Source organism: Eptatretus burgeri, chromosome 15 (genome assembly GCF_056783735.1).
Source record: "Eptatretus burgeri isolate ZD-2024b chromosome 15, Ebu_testis_v1, whole genome shotgun sequence".
Taxonomy (NCBI): domain Eukaryota; kingdom Metazoa; phylum Chordata; class Myxini; order Myxiniformes; family Myxinidae; genus Eptatretus; species Eptatretus burgeri.
The window spans coordinates 39,147,499-39,164,676 of NC_140975.1; the positions used below are offsets into that span (position 1 = coordinate 39,147,499).

Here is a 17,178-nt window from a genome sequence, read left to right on the forward strand (position 1 = left end):
CAAGTTTGGAGTTCACCCACCTGCCGGTTTTAGATCGGTTGAATAAGAAACCTTCGGGTTTTGACTTTGTGTCAATGCTGTACAAGAACATGGAGTTTGATGGAAATTGACAACTTGAATAGCTCACACCTGAAACATATACTGTGGACAGTTGTCTATTATTCCATGGTATCAAGATGCAGTCCTGCTCAGAAGAACAGCGAATATTGTTTATCTAATTGTTACCACTGCATCTTGCTTAACTGGGTGTTGTCAATCCCTCCTGCACAACAACAGATTGGCAAAAGCATTCCCGGAACTATCAAAATCTTCTCCATGGCTGCCTGAATCGTATGTTTTATACCCATCGGGTCTACGCCAGCCACCGCCTTCATTACCTGCAGAACTGCACGGAGCCATGGCTGAGAGGTTGCCAGATGAACGAGAGGCCTTTTTAACAGCATTCCGTCGTCTTGAGCATGATGACAGTGGCAATGTATGGATTGCTAAATCTTCAACTGGAGCCAAGGGTGTGTGTCTTGTTACTTATTTGTTTTGGATATTTCTAACGTTGGAATCAATCAGCCAAAGTAAGCAATACTGACAGAAGGAAGTATGTTTGAGTATTTTTAATGGAAGTTGCTAAATATGTAGAAGGTGTTTTTTGTTTTTTTCCCCCTTTTTATGATTAGCCCAGCTGGGGGCTTGTATTTTGGGTACTGTCGTCCATGTGTCTGTGCTTCTGTTCGGAGCTTCTACTCAAAAATGACTGGATACATGTCTTTCATATTTGGCACATCTATGCAATAACATCAGGGAATGAGGCACATCGAATTGTTTTTGTATCGGAACCATAAAAATATCAGGGCACGATTTTTGTATTATTCGCCCCCCGAGGGGGTTGCAAGACCACTGTAATGCCCGTATCTGTGCGCGTCCGCGTCCTATATATTTTCGCCTTAACTTTTTTCTCTGCTTAGTGTCCTTCATGAAGAGTAAGCAAGGTATCAACGGCACCCTGGGTAATTCCAAATTCCTACACACTTAGTTGAGTATCTTAACTCTTAAGGAGGTGCTTCCAACCAAAAGTAAAAAAAAAAAAAAAACTACATTGACTCCTCTAATTTGAGCAAAAAAGCAAGAGCAGACCCGGTCTCAGGCAACGTTTCGCCGGCTTCGCAGCTGGCTTCATCAGGCACAATATACCATTTGTGCCTGATGAAGCCAGCTCCGAAGCTGGCGAAACATTGCCTGAGACCGGATCTGCTCTTGCTTTTTTGCTCAAATTAGCGGAGTCGATCTCGTTATTTATTTATTTATTTATTTTTAACTTTTGGTTGGAAGTGCCACCTTCTTCTTAAACTATATACATATACATATATATGAAAAAGAAGGCTGTCTGTTCGCTGTTATGCTGAATGGTTGTGTGAGGCTCGGTGTAATGTGATTGGCTTCTGGCAAGATTATCCTTTCGGCTTATTAAAACTGATTTCCAAAACCTGATTCCATATTTGTTTGGATGGTGGGCTTGAGATCTTAAGGTCCTGAGTTCAAATCCTGCTTGGCCATTTAATTAATACCAGGTTGGGTTGACTCAGCCTGTCATCTTTCTGAGGTTGGCAAAATGAGTACCAGCTTGCTGGGATGATTGAGCCATTCGAGTATCCTGTGGCGGAGTGGCGATACTGGACAGTATCCTGTCCAGGATTGTGCCCAATAGCCCAGGAGACTGCTTTGGCAGCACCGACGCTCTGTACGGTGTATTGTCCCAATGGATGGATGGATTCCACCTTTGATGAGCGATCAAAACTCATGACCTACATAATTATGTCGAAATCGAGAGTGAAATCAGATTAAAATTCAGAAAAAGCGATTTCTTTCGAACCTGATATAATCAAATAATACGCTCGCGGGACGCGATGTAAAATGGCTCCAAAATGCATTTTTTCACTCTTTTAAAGGTAAATATTGTGCTTCAATTCCACTGTTAGTGTACTCCTACCCCCCCCCCCCCACCACCTTGCTCCTGTTCTTTTTGTCCTGTTGTGTCCTGAGATCCATTTTGTGTTCCAGCTCTTCCACGAGCCTTGACTATGTTTCCAAAAAAGTCATAGTTTGGCAACCATTGTACAGGGGTCAAAGCAGCTAAGTGTGAGCCAAATTGTTTCAGAAGTCGTGAAAAAATCAATTTTCATGTACGGTGAAGTTGTTGCAGCATAAAAAAATCCAAGATTCACTGAACATTTTGCAAAAAAAAGTTTATAAAAAGGATTGGTCATCACAAAATGTCATCATTTTCAAAATAGGGTAGGATTTTTTGATTTGGTCAGGCTGACATGCAAGTTTTCAGCTCAAACAACAGCAAAGTCAGCTCTAATGATTGGTCCAGGCCAAAAACATTATAGTTTCAGGGTTTCATAATGCTATGTGAACCATTGTTTAAAATGACTGTCAGCTCATCGATGACTGTCATTCGAAGGGTCAAAAACCCCAAATTGTCCAGAAATTATAACCTGAATAAAATACTGCATCAATGCTATCAGTAAGCTTAGTAATATAATCAAAAGCATTCATTATGGAAAATAACATGAATTGCACAGAAAAATCACCTTTCTGAAAATGTGACGGACCGGTGGAAAGATTTTCATCGGATGATATTTTCACTAATAGGGGGAATAATGGAATGATACTTGGTCAGATTAATAACTCCCATTGTATTTGAGTATATAACCAACAACAATTTAATTGCCATGTTATTAGTCTAAATATTGACTGAAATGCAAAATGTGACGGACCGGTGGAGATTTTCACTGGCCAAACCCAATTTGCTAGTCGAGTCATATCAGTTCCCTAATCCTGATGGTACCTAGCATGAAAGTTTACTATTACTCGAAGAAACTTTCAAGCAATATCATTAGAAAAAATATTTATTTTCTATCGGATTGGACTCAAGGGAATTTATAGACACCAATAAGAGCCTTCTAGTGTGAAAATGGTCAATTTCGACGTTTTCCATCAGTCCACATGGATAGACCCTTTTCGAGCTGATCCAATTCTATTTTCAAATAATATTGGGGCTATTTGTCATACTGGGAACCAAGACTAGCATAAACAATGGAAATAATTATGTCAGCCCTCCAAGAAATATCAGTAATTCACAAATGTGAAAATAAAAAACAGGCCCTTATTGACAACTTCATTACAAATTCCCCAGAGTGAGCACATGAAGGACTCAATATAGACCAGGAAGACCATACATTTTTTTTTATAGATTTTCAAACGCTTGTTTAGAATATCTCCTCCAAAATTTTGTTAAGTAAACTATTTAGGCCAACTGATCACTTTCTACAATGAGGGTTTCCTGAAACACCGTGGCTCACACTTCCCTGCGTTGGGCCACAGGCTTCATGGGCTGAATGTTCTCTTTCTGCATCTTTTATGTATTGTGAACCGTGGTGTCTGTCTGTGTGTTCGTCTGTCTCCCGTTTACGGCGGCCACTTCTTGCGCTGCGTTGAAAACCTCAACATTCACTTTTGAAATGATGGGAGAACAGGCATGAGTAATGTTGATGCCAAATTATATTTTACAACCAGGATATTTTTCACTCTTGAGACAAATCCAACCTCTGCCGCCTATTGTTTCACCATCATTTTGTGGTGGGTGGTACAAGTAGCACAGAGCTCTGGCTCTGCGTGAAAGCAAGAGTACATCACAATTGACCTTTTAAAAGTCCATGAAATATTATTTAAATTGAAAGATTAACTGAAACTTTTCCCATCACTTGGGATGGGTACTCTTCTTAGTGAGGCATAAATGCAAGTGCTACCAATTGGCTAATATTTCAACTTGGCTTTACTGGGAACCATCAGCAATCTCCGATCATACACCTCTAGTTTATGTAAGTATTAGTTTGGTAGGACGTGAATGAAATAAATTAAGTAAAGGAAGAGAATGTGGAAGTGTTTATTACTGTGAGAAATGAAATAAGAAGAGATTATAGGTGTCATAGAAAATGAGCCAGGATGCAAAGGACGTGCAAATGAAGGAAGCTAGGGTGTGAATTGGATGAGTGGCTCAAGCCGTTTTGCATATTTCCTATGTTGACGGGTTCTGCGTCACAGGGAAGAAAGCTCTTTTTCTTTTTCTTTTACAAAAACCCTCAAGAGAAACTCAAAAAGGACTCCAAAGTCATGTGGAGAAAAAAAAAAACAACCAACAAAGCAAGTGTAAATGTAGATATACTGATGGAACATGCTGTCATTGGCAAACACACTGATGCTTTCCATATTGAAATAATTTGCTTCGCATAATAGCTTTGATTTCTGTTTGAGCTACATGAATTTAAAATGTTTATTCTGATGTGCAATGATGATTGCCATTTTTATTTGTTCAAAGCTCTCATTCTAGAGTCATTATCGTGGTTTTTATTTTTGTATTTATTTTATTCCGCATACTAGATGGTAATTACAAAGCGCCGCAGATCCTCGTGTTTGGTTTGATTCTGCCCGTAGCTTTATAACTTACCCGGGCCTCATTGTGGATCAGGAGAGGGGATTCTCATCTCTAACAACGCCACTGAAATGCTGGAGTATGTTGACAACCAGAACCAGGTGCATGTGGTGCAAAAATACATTGAGAACCCCATGCTTTTGGAACCGGGTCACCGGAAGTTTGATATAAGGTACGTGTCGCAATATGTCTGGTCACAAAGTTTCGGGTTTGCTCTCGGTGCATCTTTGATTGCATCTCATTTTTGGATTAATTATTGTGGGTAGAACAATTTCACGTTGAGCTTGTTACCTGTGTAAGAAAGGTCAGAGTCCCCTTTTTGTACAAGTGCCCATAAAGGCAAAATGCCATTGTCTTTGTTATGTTCTGTGTGGCCATATGCATGAGTCATCTACCTTGAGCCTAGTTTTCCCCCTTAGTCCCCCCCAAATCCCGTATCACACCTCCTTTTCAGCTCACCGGGAACGTAGTTCCGGGGAGATTATCGCATGGTACGTCCGTCCGTCTGTCCACAAATACTTTCAACTTCTCTGAAACTACACCTACGATTTCGATTAAATTTTACCACAATGTTCATCACTGCGTATGTACCAAAGGTTTTTCATGGCATTAAAAAAATCGGGGTCTGAAGACGTTTACGGGGGCGGTTGCCCGCTAAAATATGTAATTGCTTTCTTCTCTGAAATTACACACAATTTTGCTGAAACTTGACCACAACTTTCATCACCTGTGATATACCAGTTTGTTCACCCCATTAAAAAAAATCTGGATGGAGGGAGTTCTACGGGGGGGGGGGTTGCCGTTGCCCCCCAAAATAGGTATTTGCTTAACATTGGTTCATTGGTACATGTTGCTGATTCCCTCAAACATTGACTTCCTCCTCAGTATCATTATTCTACCAGATGAGCACCCAAGGGTGTTGCCCCTATTTTTATGTAATGCGGTGATGGCAAATTTTCCAGGAGATGGAAGATGAGTGTTGGTGGATTTCCAAGGAGATGGAAGATGACCTCGGGCAAATGATAGAGTGAAAAGGGCAGAGAGAGGATTGCAAGAGCAGCAGAGTAGGTTTTTAGGACACGTGATCTGATGCTGTGCAAAAGACACAGAGTCCCGGAACAGTTGGGGATGACAGGGAAGGGTGGGTACCAAGAGTGAGGGGCTGTGGGGGACAACATTTGGAAGCGAACACATAATTGAGACATTCAGCCTTCTCACAAGCAGAATCGACTGAGGCGCCATTTGAATAGAGGGAAGGGATGGAAGGGGAGCATACACCTGAGACCAACTTAACAAGGCAACACCAGGTTTTAGAGGAGGGAGGCAAGTTTGAAAGTTTTTCTGATGATGTTTTCTCACTCTCCTGAAAGTGGACACACACACACACTTGTTGTTTTTTTTGTTTTTTTAAAAAACTTTTAAAACGACTTTTTGGAATGCACTGAGATTGCCTTTGGTGGGATTTGCCATCCAGGAAGAGAAGGCAAGTTGTTTCAGAGCAAATACCTCACCACAGGATTCATTGTACCATGGTCAGGAAGAAAGTTAGGATAATTCAAGATGAGATGGGATTAATCTGTGCATGAGAGAGAGAGCAGGTATGGGGGACCAGTCCTAAAGAGAGATTGCTGCTTGAAGTCTTTGCCAATCCGCCTGAGTGAACTGCCAGACTCGCCAGCGTTGGGGCAGCTCTCTGGGAAGAGCCAGAGAGATGTTGATTTTCACAAACATATGCTCAGATGAACCAGGAGACATTTGTGGAAAAGTTTGTCATCACCAAGTCCAAAAGGGAGGATTTGTCATTTCGAGAAATCCAGGTCGGGAAGTTCACAGATTGAGTCAGTCCCATGGAATCACAGAAGTCCTTTGCTGAAGTGCCATGGCTCGTGAGAGAGGTACCAACACCCAGCCAAATTGCATATTTACAATTGAAATCGTCACATGCGAGGCGGAGAGAGTTGGGATGAGTGGTTCAAAGTTGGTCCATGCTGTCTGAAAGAGATGGAGATGGAGTTGTCACTGTTAGGAGGAGAGTATAACACACACATGAACAATAGGAGGGAGCAGAGGGGAAGTCGCAGCTAGAAGTACTCCTCGTCGTTGGGATGTGTAGGATGAGTACAAGGACAGTGATAAATGGAGTTATCGATGTAAAGTGCAACCCCACCACCAGGGCATGGTTCAGACCGATCAAATCAGTGGAGACAAAAACCAGGGAGAGACACTAAGGAGTCAGGATTCTGTTAAACAGATGATGTCTGCCTTATCGGCAGCAGCCTGGATTAAGAGATGTCAGGTTAGGGCAGAGACCTATGATGTTTGAGGTCCACACAGTTAGAGATAGGGGAGGAGCCATTAGGAGGGTGCAGGATTGGGGGGGGGCTTTGTGGGGTCATGGTGAGGCTTTGGGGGGGGAGGGGTGGGTGAGGGTTAGGTTTCTTCTTCTTGCGTGTCACAGCTTGGCTGCCTGGTAGCTATCATTTTGTTGGAGTGCAACTATGCCGTTGATGCTGTGCCCCTATACTGGTACTCATTTTGCTGACCTTGGAAGGATGACAGGCTGAGTAAACCCCACCTGGTGTTAATTCAGTGACCAATGGAGCTCAAACTCAGGACCCTACAATCCCAAGCCAGTCACCCTAACCACGAAGCCAACATCAGGCTTCGTGGGAAGGTTTGAGTGTGTGTGTAGTGCAGGGGCATTCTTGAGTGTGTGGTGTCGGGGTGAGAGTTTGAATGTGTGGGGTGCAGGGGAAAGTGTGTGTGTGTGTGTATGTGTGTGTATGTGTGTGTGTGTGTGTGTGTGTGTGTGTGTGTCTGTATGTGTGTGTGTGTGTGTGTGTGTGTGTGTGTGTGTGTGTGTGTGTGTGTGTGTGGGGGAACAATTGTGTTCATGGAGTGTGGGGGAATGTTTGAGAGGGTGGGGTGAGGAGATAGCATTTAGGGGATGGTGTGAGGGAGAAGCATTGAGAGGGGGGACATGAAGCTTTGAGAGGGTGGGGTGGGGTGGGGGTTGATGATTATTCTGATTCTAAATTCCCAACTTTGACAAACAGAGATAAAGATCATGGGATGGATGATAAGATCGCTTGTTGAAGGTTTGGAGAACCCGGTACTGTACGTGTGGTGCAGGTGATGTGTGGGATGGTTGGTGGATCGAGCGCCGAGCTGACAAACAGCTCTGAATAACGATCCTTTTGAAGAATGTTACAGATTAATATAAATCCGATATGATTGGAAACATTCAGTTTTGTGTTAAAGACATGACTGATAATTCGGAGACAAAGGCAACCCGATTCTCAGTGTTTTAATTAAATGAGATGTAATGTTGTACAAAGGGTTCGGGCACAGACATCGGCATGTGTCATTGGCTTCGTGACATCGAGATGGATTGTCAACAGAACTTTGAAGATGGCTGGTGTTGAGGCTGAATCCTTTTGTCAAAAGGGGCAATACACTGTGTGAACGAATTGAGTGAAAGCTTTGTAATGGAAAACGACGTTCTCATCCAATGGTCAAACTGTGGTCAATCTTTGGATTCAGTGTCACCTTGCTTTGAGATTGGCCTTGCGAGTTTGCCATAAAAAGGTGAAGCGAGGAGCGATCGGGAGAAGGAGATGCAGATGCGACTTGGAGGTGATCTTGGAGGTGACCCAGACATCCAGCTCAAGCAGTGTATGGAGCTTTGGAACGGCCGAGGATGCAAAAAACCCCAAACTCTGAACTTACAGTGCCTATAGAAAGTCTACACCCCTTTTCCAAATGTCACCTTTTGTTGCCTTATCGTCTGGAATGAAATTGTATTAAATCAGACTTTTTTCACCTTTATTTAAACATCGTAACCTACAACTTCCAAGTGAAAAACAAATTCTACAAATTTCAGTAAATTAATGAAAAATACAATACTAGAATATCTTGATTGATGTCCACCAACTAAAATAATAACTAGAATATATGAAACTATAAAAATAAAAAGAACTATTAAAAAAACTAAGTGTCCACCCCCCTGAGTTAATACTTGGTGGAAGCACCTTTGACAGTGATTTCAGCTGTGAGTCTGTTGTGATAGGTTTCTACCAACTGTGCACACCTTGATTGGGAAATATTCCCCCATTCTTCTGTAAAAACTGTTCAAGCTCAGTCAAGTTGAGTGGGGAGCATTGATGGACAGCAATCTTCAAGTCATTCAACGATTTTCAATTGGATTTAGGTCGGGGCTCTGACTGGGTCACTCAAGGACATTTATCTTTTTGTTCCTTAGCCACTGCAGTGTAGCTTTGGCTGTGTGCTTCGGTTCATTGTCATACTGAAAGGTAAACTACCGTCCCAATTTCAGCTTTCTTGCAGAGGGTAGCAGGTTTTCCACTCGGATTTTTCTGTATTTTGCTCCATCCATTTTCCCTTCGATCCTAACAAGTGCCCCAATCCCTGCGGATGAGGAACAACCCCAGGACATGATGCTGCCACCAACATGCTTCACAGTAGGGATGGTGTTCTTTGGGTGATGCACTGTGTTGGGTTTGCGCCAAACGTAACGTTTTGCATTTAGGCCAAAAAGTTCCATCTTGGTTTCGTCAGACCACAAAACCCTTTGTCACATGGCTTCAGAATCTCCAGAGTGTTTTTGGCATACCTCAAACACGACTCAAGGTCAGCTTTTTTGAGTAATGGCTTCCTTCTTGCCACCGTACTGTACAGGCCAGACTTGTTGAGTGCTTCGGATATTGTTGTCACATGCACACAGTGACCACTCTTTACCATAAAGACCTGTAGCTCTTTCAAAGTTGCCATTGGCCTCTTGGGGGCCTCTCTGATCAGTCTCCTCCTTGCTCGGTCATCCAGTTTGGAGGGACGGCCTGATCTAGGCAGGGTCTTGGTGGTACCATACGCCTTGCACTTCTTAATTATTGTCTTGTCTGTGCTTCAAGGGTTAAGCTTGAAGGAAAAATATAAAGGAAGAGATCATAAGTTTACTTGCTGACAACTTCCTTCACATGCATACAAAAGAATTCGCAAACTTTTTGTCATGGTATTATCTTTTGCTGTACCAATAGTTTCTCCATTGAGCATAGTGTGAAGCAAGGGCATGCTTTGGCACATGCTCTGTTCCCATTGCTATCAAGTGCTTATGACTGGAAACCAGAAACTATGGTTTTGAAAAAAGAAATCAGTTGTTTGTTTGACCTTTATTTAATTAATGCTTGAAGTGAGAGACTTGCCGTGCCAATATTTTTTGCTTAAGTATAACTATTATGAATGTTGAGTAATTTCCATGGTTGAAATGTTTTTTTGGACAAAACTGCCTCTGAACAATCAACAGGTGCACATTGTACTCTGACTGAATTTCATTTTGTTTGCCTCTTCAAACATCTTTCTTTGACATAATGAATGTTGCCTTTTCTCCCATTGACACATTTCTCTGTTCTTTAGGAGCTGGGTCCTTTTGGATTCTCAGTTTGGGATTCACCTCTTCCGGGAAGGTGTGCTTCGCACATCTTCTGACGCATACGATCCTCGCAACTTGCATAAAACCACTAGCCACCTAACCAACCACTGTCTCCAAGAGGCTCTTTCGACTAACTATGGGCATTATGAAGAGGGTAACGAGCTCTTCTTTGAAGCTTTTGACGATTACCTTGTGCACACATATGGTACTTCCATGGAGCAAAGCATTCTGCCTCAGATCAAGCGCATCATTAGGTATGCATTGTGAGGGGAGAGACCTGCCTTGGGTTCAACTGGCCTTTGGGGAATGGAGAGAGACTGAATTTGGAAAAAAAAAATACAAGAAGAATAAGAGACATCCATGTTCCTTTCTTCAACCACCGTTATATTTGTTTGTTTTTTTTCTCACCCTTAATCATGTTTTGTGACCTCGGGAGACCTGTAGGAAATGAAAAAGATTCATGACATTTTGAGTTGATGCACATTTGATGGCTTTGTTTCCAGAGATTGCCTGACATGCATCGAACCTGAGATCAGCACCAAAGCATTGCCATACCACAGCTTCCAGATGTTTGGTTTTGACTTCATGGTTGATGAAGATTTCCACGTGTGGCTTATCGAAGTGAACGGAGCACCAGCCTGTGCACAGTAAGTTGTACATGATGCTCTCTCCAACCATCTTATGGATTTCTGAAGGTAAAATAATGGATTTCTAATATATAAAGCTCTTTCTAATCACTGACTCACCCACTGATTGACTCACTGATGTTTTCTATCTTCTAAGTGGGCGAGAAAGCTGAGATTTTGCATGCTGATGCAACTCGAAGCACTTTGAAAATTTAAATAAACGAGAATATCCGACAATAAAACTTGGCTGTTGCAGCCTCGGTCTTCTCATTGCAGGTCACGTGACCCAAGGCAATGGAGCTTGCACTGGAACTTGTTGCAAGGCAACACTAACACATGCTTCTTCCACTTATTTTATAAATTTTGTCGTATTTACATAAATTACTATCGCTGTAAACTTTTTCAATAAAGAGCTCATTCTAATCGCTAATTCTTGATTTACTTGAGTTATATTGCTGCTGGCTACAATTCATTACCTTCGCAAACTTCGTTTGACGAAGGTATTGTATTGACCCCTGTGTATTTATTTATTGGTAAATATGTGTGCGAACAACATTGCGCAAAAACTGCTGGACCAATTTGCATGAAATTTTCAGAGATGATGTGCAGTTGCTCAAGGACGCCAGGCGAAGCTTTTGGGAGCGATCGGATCAAAGGTCAAGGTCAAGGTCACAAAAAGGTCAAAATCGTTTTTTTGCGATTAAAGTGTCAATTTTGTTCCGATTTACATCAAATTAAGTCCAAATTGTTCAGTGTTCAATTCCCCATCTTCTGAAATGACACAAGGTATAGTACTATTGTCACCCTAGGTAGCGGTTGTGGGTCAAAGGTCATGGGGGTCACGAAATGCATACTTGTATTGAGATGCGTTGTGGACAACTTAATACAAAGGTAACTAGTGGCTGCCGCGAAGGTATGCGCTCTACGAGTGCCCGTTCTAGTTAAGTATATAAAGCTCTCTCACTGGCCACATCATCAAATATTTAAAGCTAATATTTATTACTCGCAAATACAATGCTTCGCTTCGCTGGCGGGGTTATTAAGGGGGAGCCGGAAGAGAGAGGAAGGAGGGGGGAGGGGAGAGTGGTGGGGGGAGGGGAGAGGAGAGGACAGCATGGAGGGAGGACAGGACGGAGGGAGAGGACAGGACAGAGTGAAGGGAGAGGACAGGATGGAGGGAGGGGAGAGAGGGAGGGGAGATGCTATTCTGTACACTGCACTGCAGGAGGGGAAGAGCAGATGACAAAACGGATCGAGGGCATAGGAGAGAATAGGATGGATGGAGGAGAGAGGACAGGACAGGATGGATGGAGGGGAGATGAGAGGAGAGAAGACAGAACCGATGGAGGGGAGAGGAGAGGACAGGACAGGACAGATGGAGGGGAGAGGACAGGACAGGACGGATGGAGGGAAGAGGAAAGGAGAGGACAGGACAGATGGAGGGGAGAGGAGAGTAGAGGAGAGGACATGACAGGACAGATGGAGGGGAGGGGTGAGGACAGGACGGATGGAGGGGAGAGAACAGGACAGGATGGATGGAGAGGTGAGGAGAGCACAGGACGGATGGAGGGGAGAGGAGAGGACAGGACGGATGGAGAGGAGAGGAGAGCACAAGACGGATGGAGGGGAGATGAGAGGAGAGCACAAGACGGATGGAGGGGAGAGGAGAGGAGAGCACAAGACGGATTGGAGGGGAGAGGACAGGATGGACGGATGGAGGGGACAGGATGGATGGATGGAGGGGAGAGGACAGGATGGAGGGGTGAGGACAGGATGGACGGATGGAGGGGAGAGGACAGGGTGGACGGATGGAGGGGAGAGGAGAGGAGAGCACAAGACGGATGGAAGGGAGAGGAGAGGAGAGCACAAGACGGATGGAGGGGAGAGGAGAGCACAAGACAGATGGAGGGGAGAGGAGAGCACAAGACGGATGGAGGGGAGAGGAGAGCACAAGACAGATGGAGGGGAGAGGAGAGCACAAGACGGATGGAGGGGAGAGGAGAGCACAAGACGGATGGAGGGGAGAGGAGAGGAGAGCACAAGACGGATGGAGGGGAGAGGACACGACGGACGGATGGAGGGGAGAGGACAGGACGGACGGATGGAGGGGAGAGGACAGGATGGACGGATGGAGGGGAGAGGACAGGACGGACGGATGGAGGGGAGAGGACAGGATGGACGGATGGAGGGGAGAGGACAGGACGGAAGGATGTAGGGGAGAGGACAGGACAGATGGATGGTGGGGAGAGTACAGGATGGAGATTGGAGGAGATGACAAGACAGAGGGAGGGGAGACGAGAGGATGGAGAGATGGGAGAGGAGGCAAGGAAGGGGAACAGAGCGAGGAAAAGGGGGGGGGGGGGATAGAGAGGCCTCACCAAATGTTGCTATACTGTACACTGCAGGAGGGAGTGCTGCGAGGAGGTGTGTGTGAGTGTGAGTGTGAATGTGAGTGTGAGAGAGGAGGAAAGAGGAAAGTAAGGAAGGAGAAGGGAAGGGAAGAAGAAGAAAGATAGAAAAGTGAGTGGCGGAGGAGTTTGTAAAGTAATCCACTGGCGCGTCTGTAAAAACTTTGATATCCCAGTTCCAAAGAATTTGTGGGAACATGAACAAAAAGCAATCACTGAAAACATGGAGGTACTGCTCACATACGACCTCATGATCCAATCGAGTGTAAACATCGAAAACAAAGCATTGCAACCAGATATCATACTTAGGTCCAAAAAAGAGAAGAAGGCATTGCTGATTGAGGTGTCAATACCAGTGATTTTGGACTAAACGATGCAGAAATCAAGAAAGTGACCAATTAGTGACCTCAATAATGAAGTGAAAAGATCCTGGAAACTGAAGAATGCCAAAGCTGTACCAGTGATAGTTGGAGCTATGGGAATGATGACAAATAACCTCAGAGATATTTAAAACCATTCCTGGGAATCTTATTACAAACAAACTACAGTTGGAAGCTGTCCGAGGCTCAGTGACGATCCTGAAGAGAGCCCTCAACACAAAACTCTGAGAACAGAAAACTTCACAGCTTTGTCCATCAATCGTGACCCCATACCGAAATGAAGGTGGATACTTTGAGCCCACCCTGGGAGGACTCCATTCCACATTCTGAAACCCACATATGTAGATACCAATCAATGACAGGAGTGCAGGAGAGGATGCATGGGGTGGACAAGATGGATACAGAAGAAAACTCTCAGGAGGGGAAAATGGTTGTTGTTGGTGTTTGTGTGCTCCTTCTGTGTACTTTTATATATTTTTCTATTGCTTTGAGAAATATTACTGTATATAATTTTGTTTGCTCCTTCCATGTCCTTTTGAAAAGGGTTCCTGCTGTCATACAATAATAAATGTTACTGTTGGAACTGCTACATTAAGGTCCCACAACAACTTCTCATTTTTCAAACTGGAAAGTTTGCTTTTAAAACGGCACCTTTAAGATTAAACAGACACAAATTTTTATTCCAAGTAAATCGATTATATTAGCCCTTCCATCCAAGTAAATCAATCATTAAACTTTCTAATGGTACCATTTAAAAAAATTATTATTCTACTACAGCAGGAACCCTTTTGAATGAAGCGTGACACACGGATGGACGCGGGCTTCTCCTCTTAGAAAAATTTCCAACTACAGACTGAAGATACATTTATTACTGATGCAACAATAACCCAATCAAGTTCACCAGAGGGTCTTTTGCAGACAGTGAGCAACTTTGCCACCTTCATGTATTGCACCGATAGGTGCTGGAGAATAGATTTGAACAGAAACACAAACAAAAGCCTTGTGGTCAGTTTGAATCTTTTGCAACGCTAGATGCAGAATTGCTTATTGTGGTGGTGATGGTGGGGGTGATGGTCTTGACAGAGCTTCAGGGAAACTCAACATGAGTCATAAACTTTCATCACTAAGAATCAATCCTGGACAGATCGTCACCTCATTGCAGGGTGCAGAAGTTTCTGTTGTTTTGCTGACTCTGTCTAAAATTACATCTTTATTCTGTGTCGTCTGCTTGCAGAAAACTTTATGGGGATCTCTGCCAGGGCATCATCGATCTGGCGATTTCTCCATTTTTCCCCCTACCAGATACTTCACTTCCTCATGAGAACCCCATGTTTGTTCGCCTGTGATCGTCCTTCGACTGTGGAAACCTTACCGCCTGGTCATGACTATATCAGCGCTGCTGCATGCTTTTTTAATATATTTTTGAAGTAATAAGACACTATCACACCACGTTCAGCCTTTGCAACTGCTTTCTTTGGACCTTCCAGTTATCGAATGAAGATCTTTTATGCATTCCTCCATCAATTAATGAATATAGGGTGTACACAAATGGGTTTTTTTTAACATGCAAAATAATTTCATAAACCAGCAGTATTGTTTGTTTGTTTTTTTAAATTTTATTAGTATTTGCCTTTTTCTGAATCACTTAACAGTCCAATTTATTTATTTATGGATCATGGTCTTTGAATTATGTGTGCATTTCCATGTGGGCCCTTTTTACATGTAATGTCTTACCTACGCAGTGCACTTGAGCGTATAGTGTGCAATGATGTTACGAACAATGTACCATAAGCTCTTGTGATTTTTGCATTTGATCTACTTGCCTGTTCCTCTTTCCATCCCTCTCCCCCACCCTCCACCACCACACCCACCCCTTCACTTTTACCCTCCATGATGATTTCTCAACAATTTTTTTTTTTTTTACCTGCTTGAGCCCTGCGACATCTTCCATTTTCCCCAAACTCCCCACAAAGCACTTATTTATTTAATTTTCTTCTCGTGTACAATCAATCAATGACTTATTCAAAGTGGACATTGAATGCGCATTGTTGATTTCCTTTTTAATTTGGTATCACTAGCTGGTAGGCCTGATTTTTATGATAGAACTAAAGGTGTGTTTTGTTTTGTTTTGTTTTGTGATGCAATTGGGCTTTAAGCTTTGTTTTCTGTTTATTTGTTTGTATTTTGACGATTACAATGTTTTGATGCTTGATGTTATCGCATTGATAGGGAATCTCCAATCACTGTTCGATATAGCTCCAAGTTTTAAGTGTAACTGGTGAAATGTTGAACGAGAACCAGTCTTGATCATGAAGGCTAGTATCGATCTGCATTGGCAGACAAGTAGAACAATAGGGTTAACGCCTGAAACCAAGTTTGTTAATCATATCCCAAATTTAGCTTCTCCTTGCTTCTGACGGCAGTCAGCATACCTTTATCAATTTTATGTTGATTTCATCCATTATGGCCATGCTGGTTTTACGAAAGATGGGAAAGGTCAACCTCCAATGGTATTGCAATCAAGGTCCTCTCTGAGATTGTCATTCTTACTTCCCCAGGAGTTATAGTTTCCTATTTTTAACCAATCTGTTCATTTATAAATGTCTACCTTTCCATAAGAGGCCATTTTATTGTTGTTGTTTGATGTGGACAATCTTTGGCGATAGTCTTTCTCTCATTGTCATTTTTCATGCATTGTATTCGAGTCTTTCTGTATAGTGATGATTTATCAAATTATCAAGCTTTTCTTTCTCTTCATTCATCAGTCAGCAATTCCTGCGAATTGCTTCTGCTTTTAGTTTATACCATTTGTAGCTTCTCAGTTTTTCAAGGCCTTAGATGATTATTACTCATCAGGTTCCAATCGCTATGTCAAAAGCATCCTGTTTTATTTATTTATTCTTTTGAAAGCACCCAAGTCAAACTTCAGCAATTGCTTTTCTTACTGTAAAGCTCAAGTGCATGTCGTGTCTCCTGTAACAGCTGCAATAAGTTAGCAGATGGCTTTTCCTTTCTTGTTTCTTCCTCTGATTTTACTTGCATTCTGATTTCTTCTTTTTCCTTCTCAGTTTCATTCTTTCCTTGCCAGTGAAGGTATCTTTTTGTTTCACTTGCCTTCTTGTCCATGATACTGTTTCACTGTATGTATAGCTGTTTCTTGCTGATGGGCACTGCTCCGCACTGGTTTTGAACAAAATCTTTCCAGAATCATGTGGCCATTGCACACTAGCTGGTGTGATTGGATGGTGGCTTTGTGGCCCTGCCATGTGGAGTGTTGGAGTCTCTCCTCTCAATAAAGAATGATGTGGAACAGTTGCTTTAGCACTTCCCTGTATGCAAAGACCTAGCATGTACGAATTAAGATGCTGATGCCAAATGAATGCATTCATTGTGCACTATGAAAAATAGGAAATAAACTGGCCCTGTTGGCTATGGTTAAACATTGTGTGATTTCATGCCGTTGGGCCACTTGTGGCCAACACTCAAACACTGCCCCACGAAAAATAAAAAAAATCCCTCGATCACAACAGGAAAATAAAACTGAAAGAATACCATTGGAGCTGCCATGAATATTGAAATGTCTTTTAACTTTGTGTTTTGAGGTGGATAGTATTTTGTTTAACACTGAGCCAGTGTAATAATTGGGGGAAAAAAGATTAAAGTTATTTTGTAAAACTAATGCTGCGTATTTATATGGACGTTGTCTTGCAGAGCTGTGACTGCGACTCATTGGGACTGACTCAATCGGTCAACTTCCCGACCCGGATCTCAACTAATGGTACTCCATCTCTCTGGATCTGATTTTGACAAATTTCCCTGACAATATCTG

At 42.8% G+C, this 17,178-nt stretch overlaps 1 protein-coding gene across 2 annotated transcripts in view; it reads left to right on the plus strand.

Moving 5' to 3' along the window:
* The window catches only part of TTL (tubulin tyrosine ligase), a 38,343-nt gene extending 21,554 nt beyond the window's left edge, over positions 1–16,789 (plus strand). For both annotated transcript variants that reach the window (XM_085857861.1, XM_085857862.1), the window contains exons 3-7: positions 277–509; positions 4,526–4,661; positions 9,920–10,189; positions 10,439–10,582; positions 14,584–16,789. In XM_085857861.1, the coding sequence (XP_085713987.1) occupies positions 277–509; positions 4,526–4,661; positions 9,920–10,189; positions 10,439–10,582; positions 14,584–14,695 (895 nt within the window). In that variant the 3' untranslated portion in view covers positions 14,696–16,789. The remainder of the gene's footprint in view (positions 1–276; positions 510–4,525; positions 4,662–9,919; positions 10,190–10,438; positions 10,583–14,583) is intronic.
* Positions 16,790–17,178: the final 389 nt, after the last annotated feature.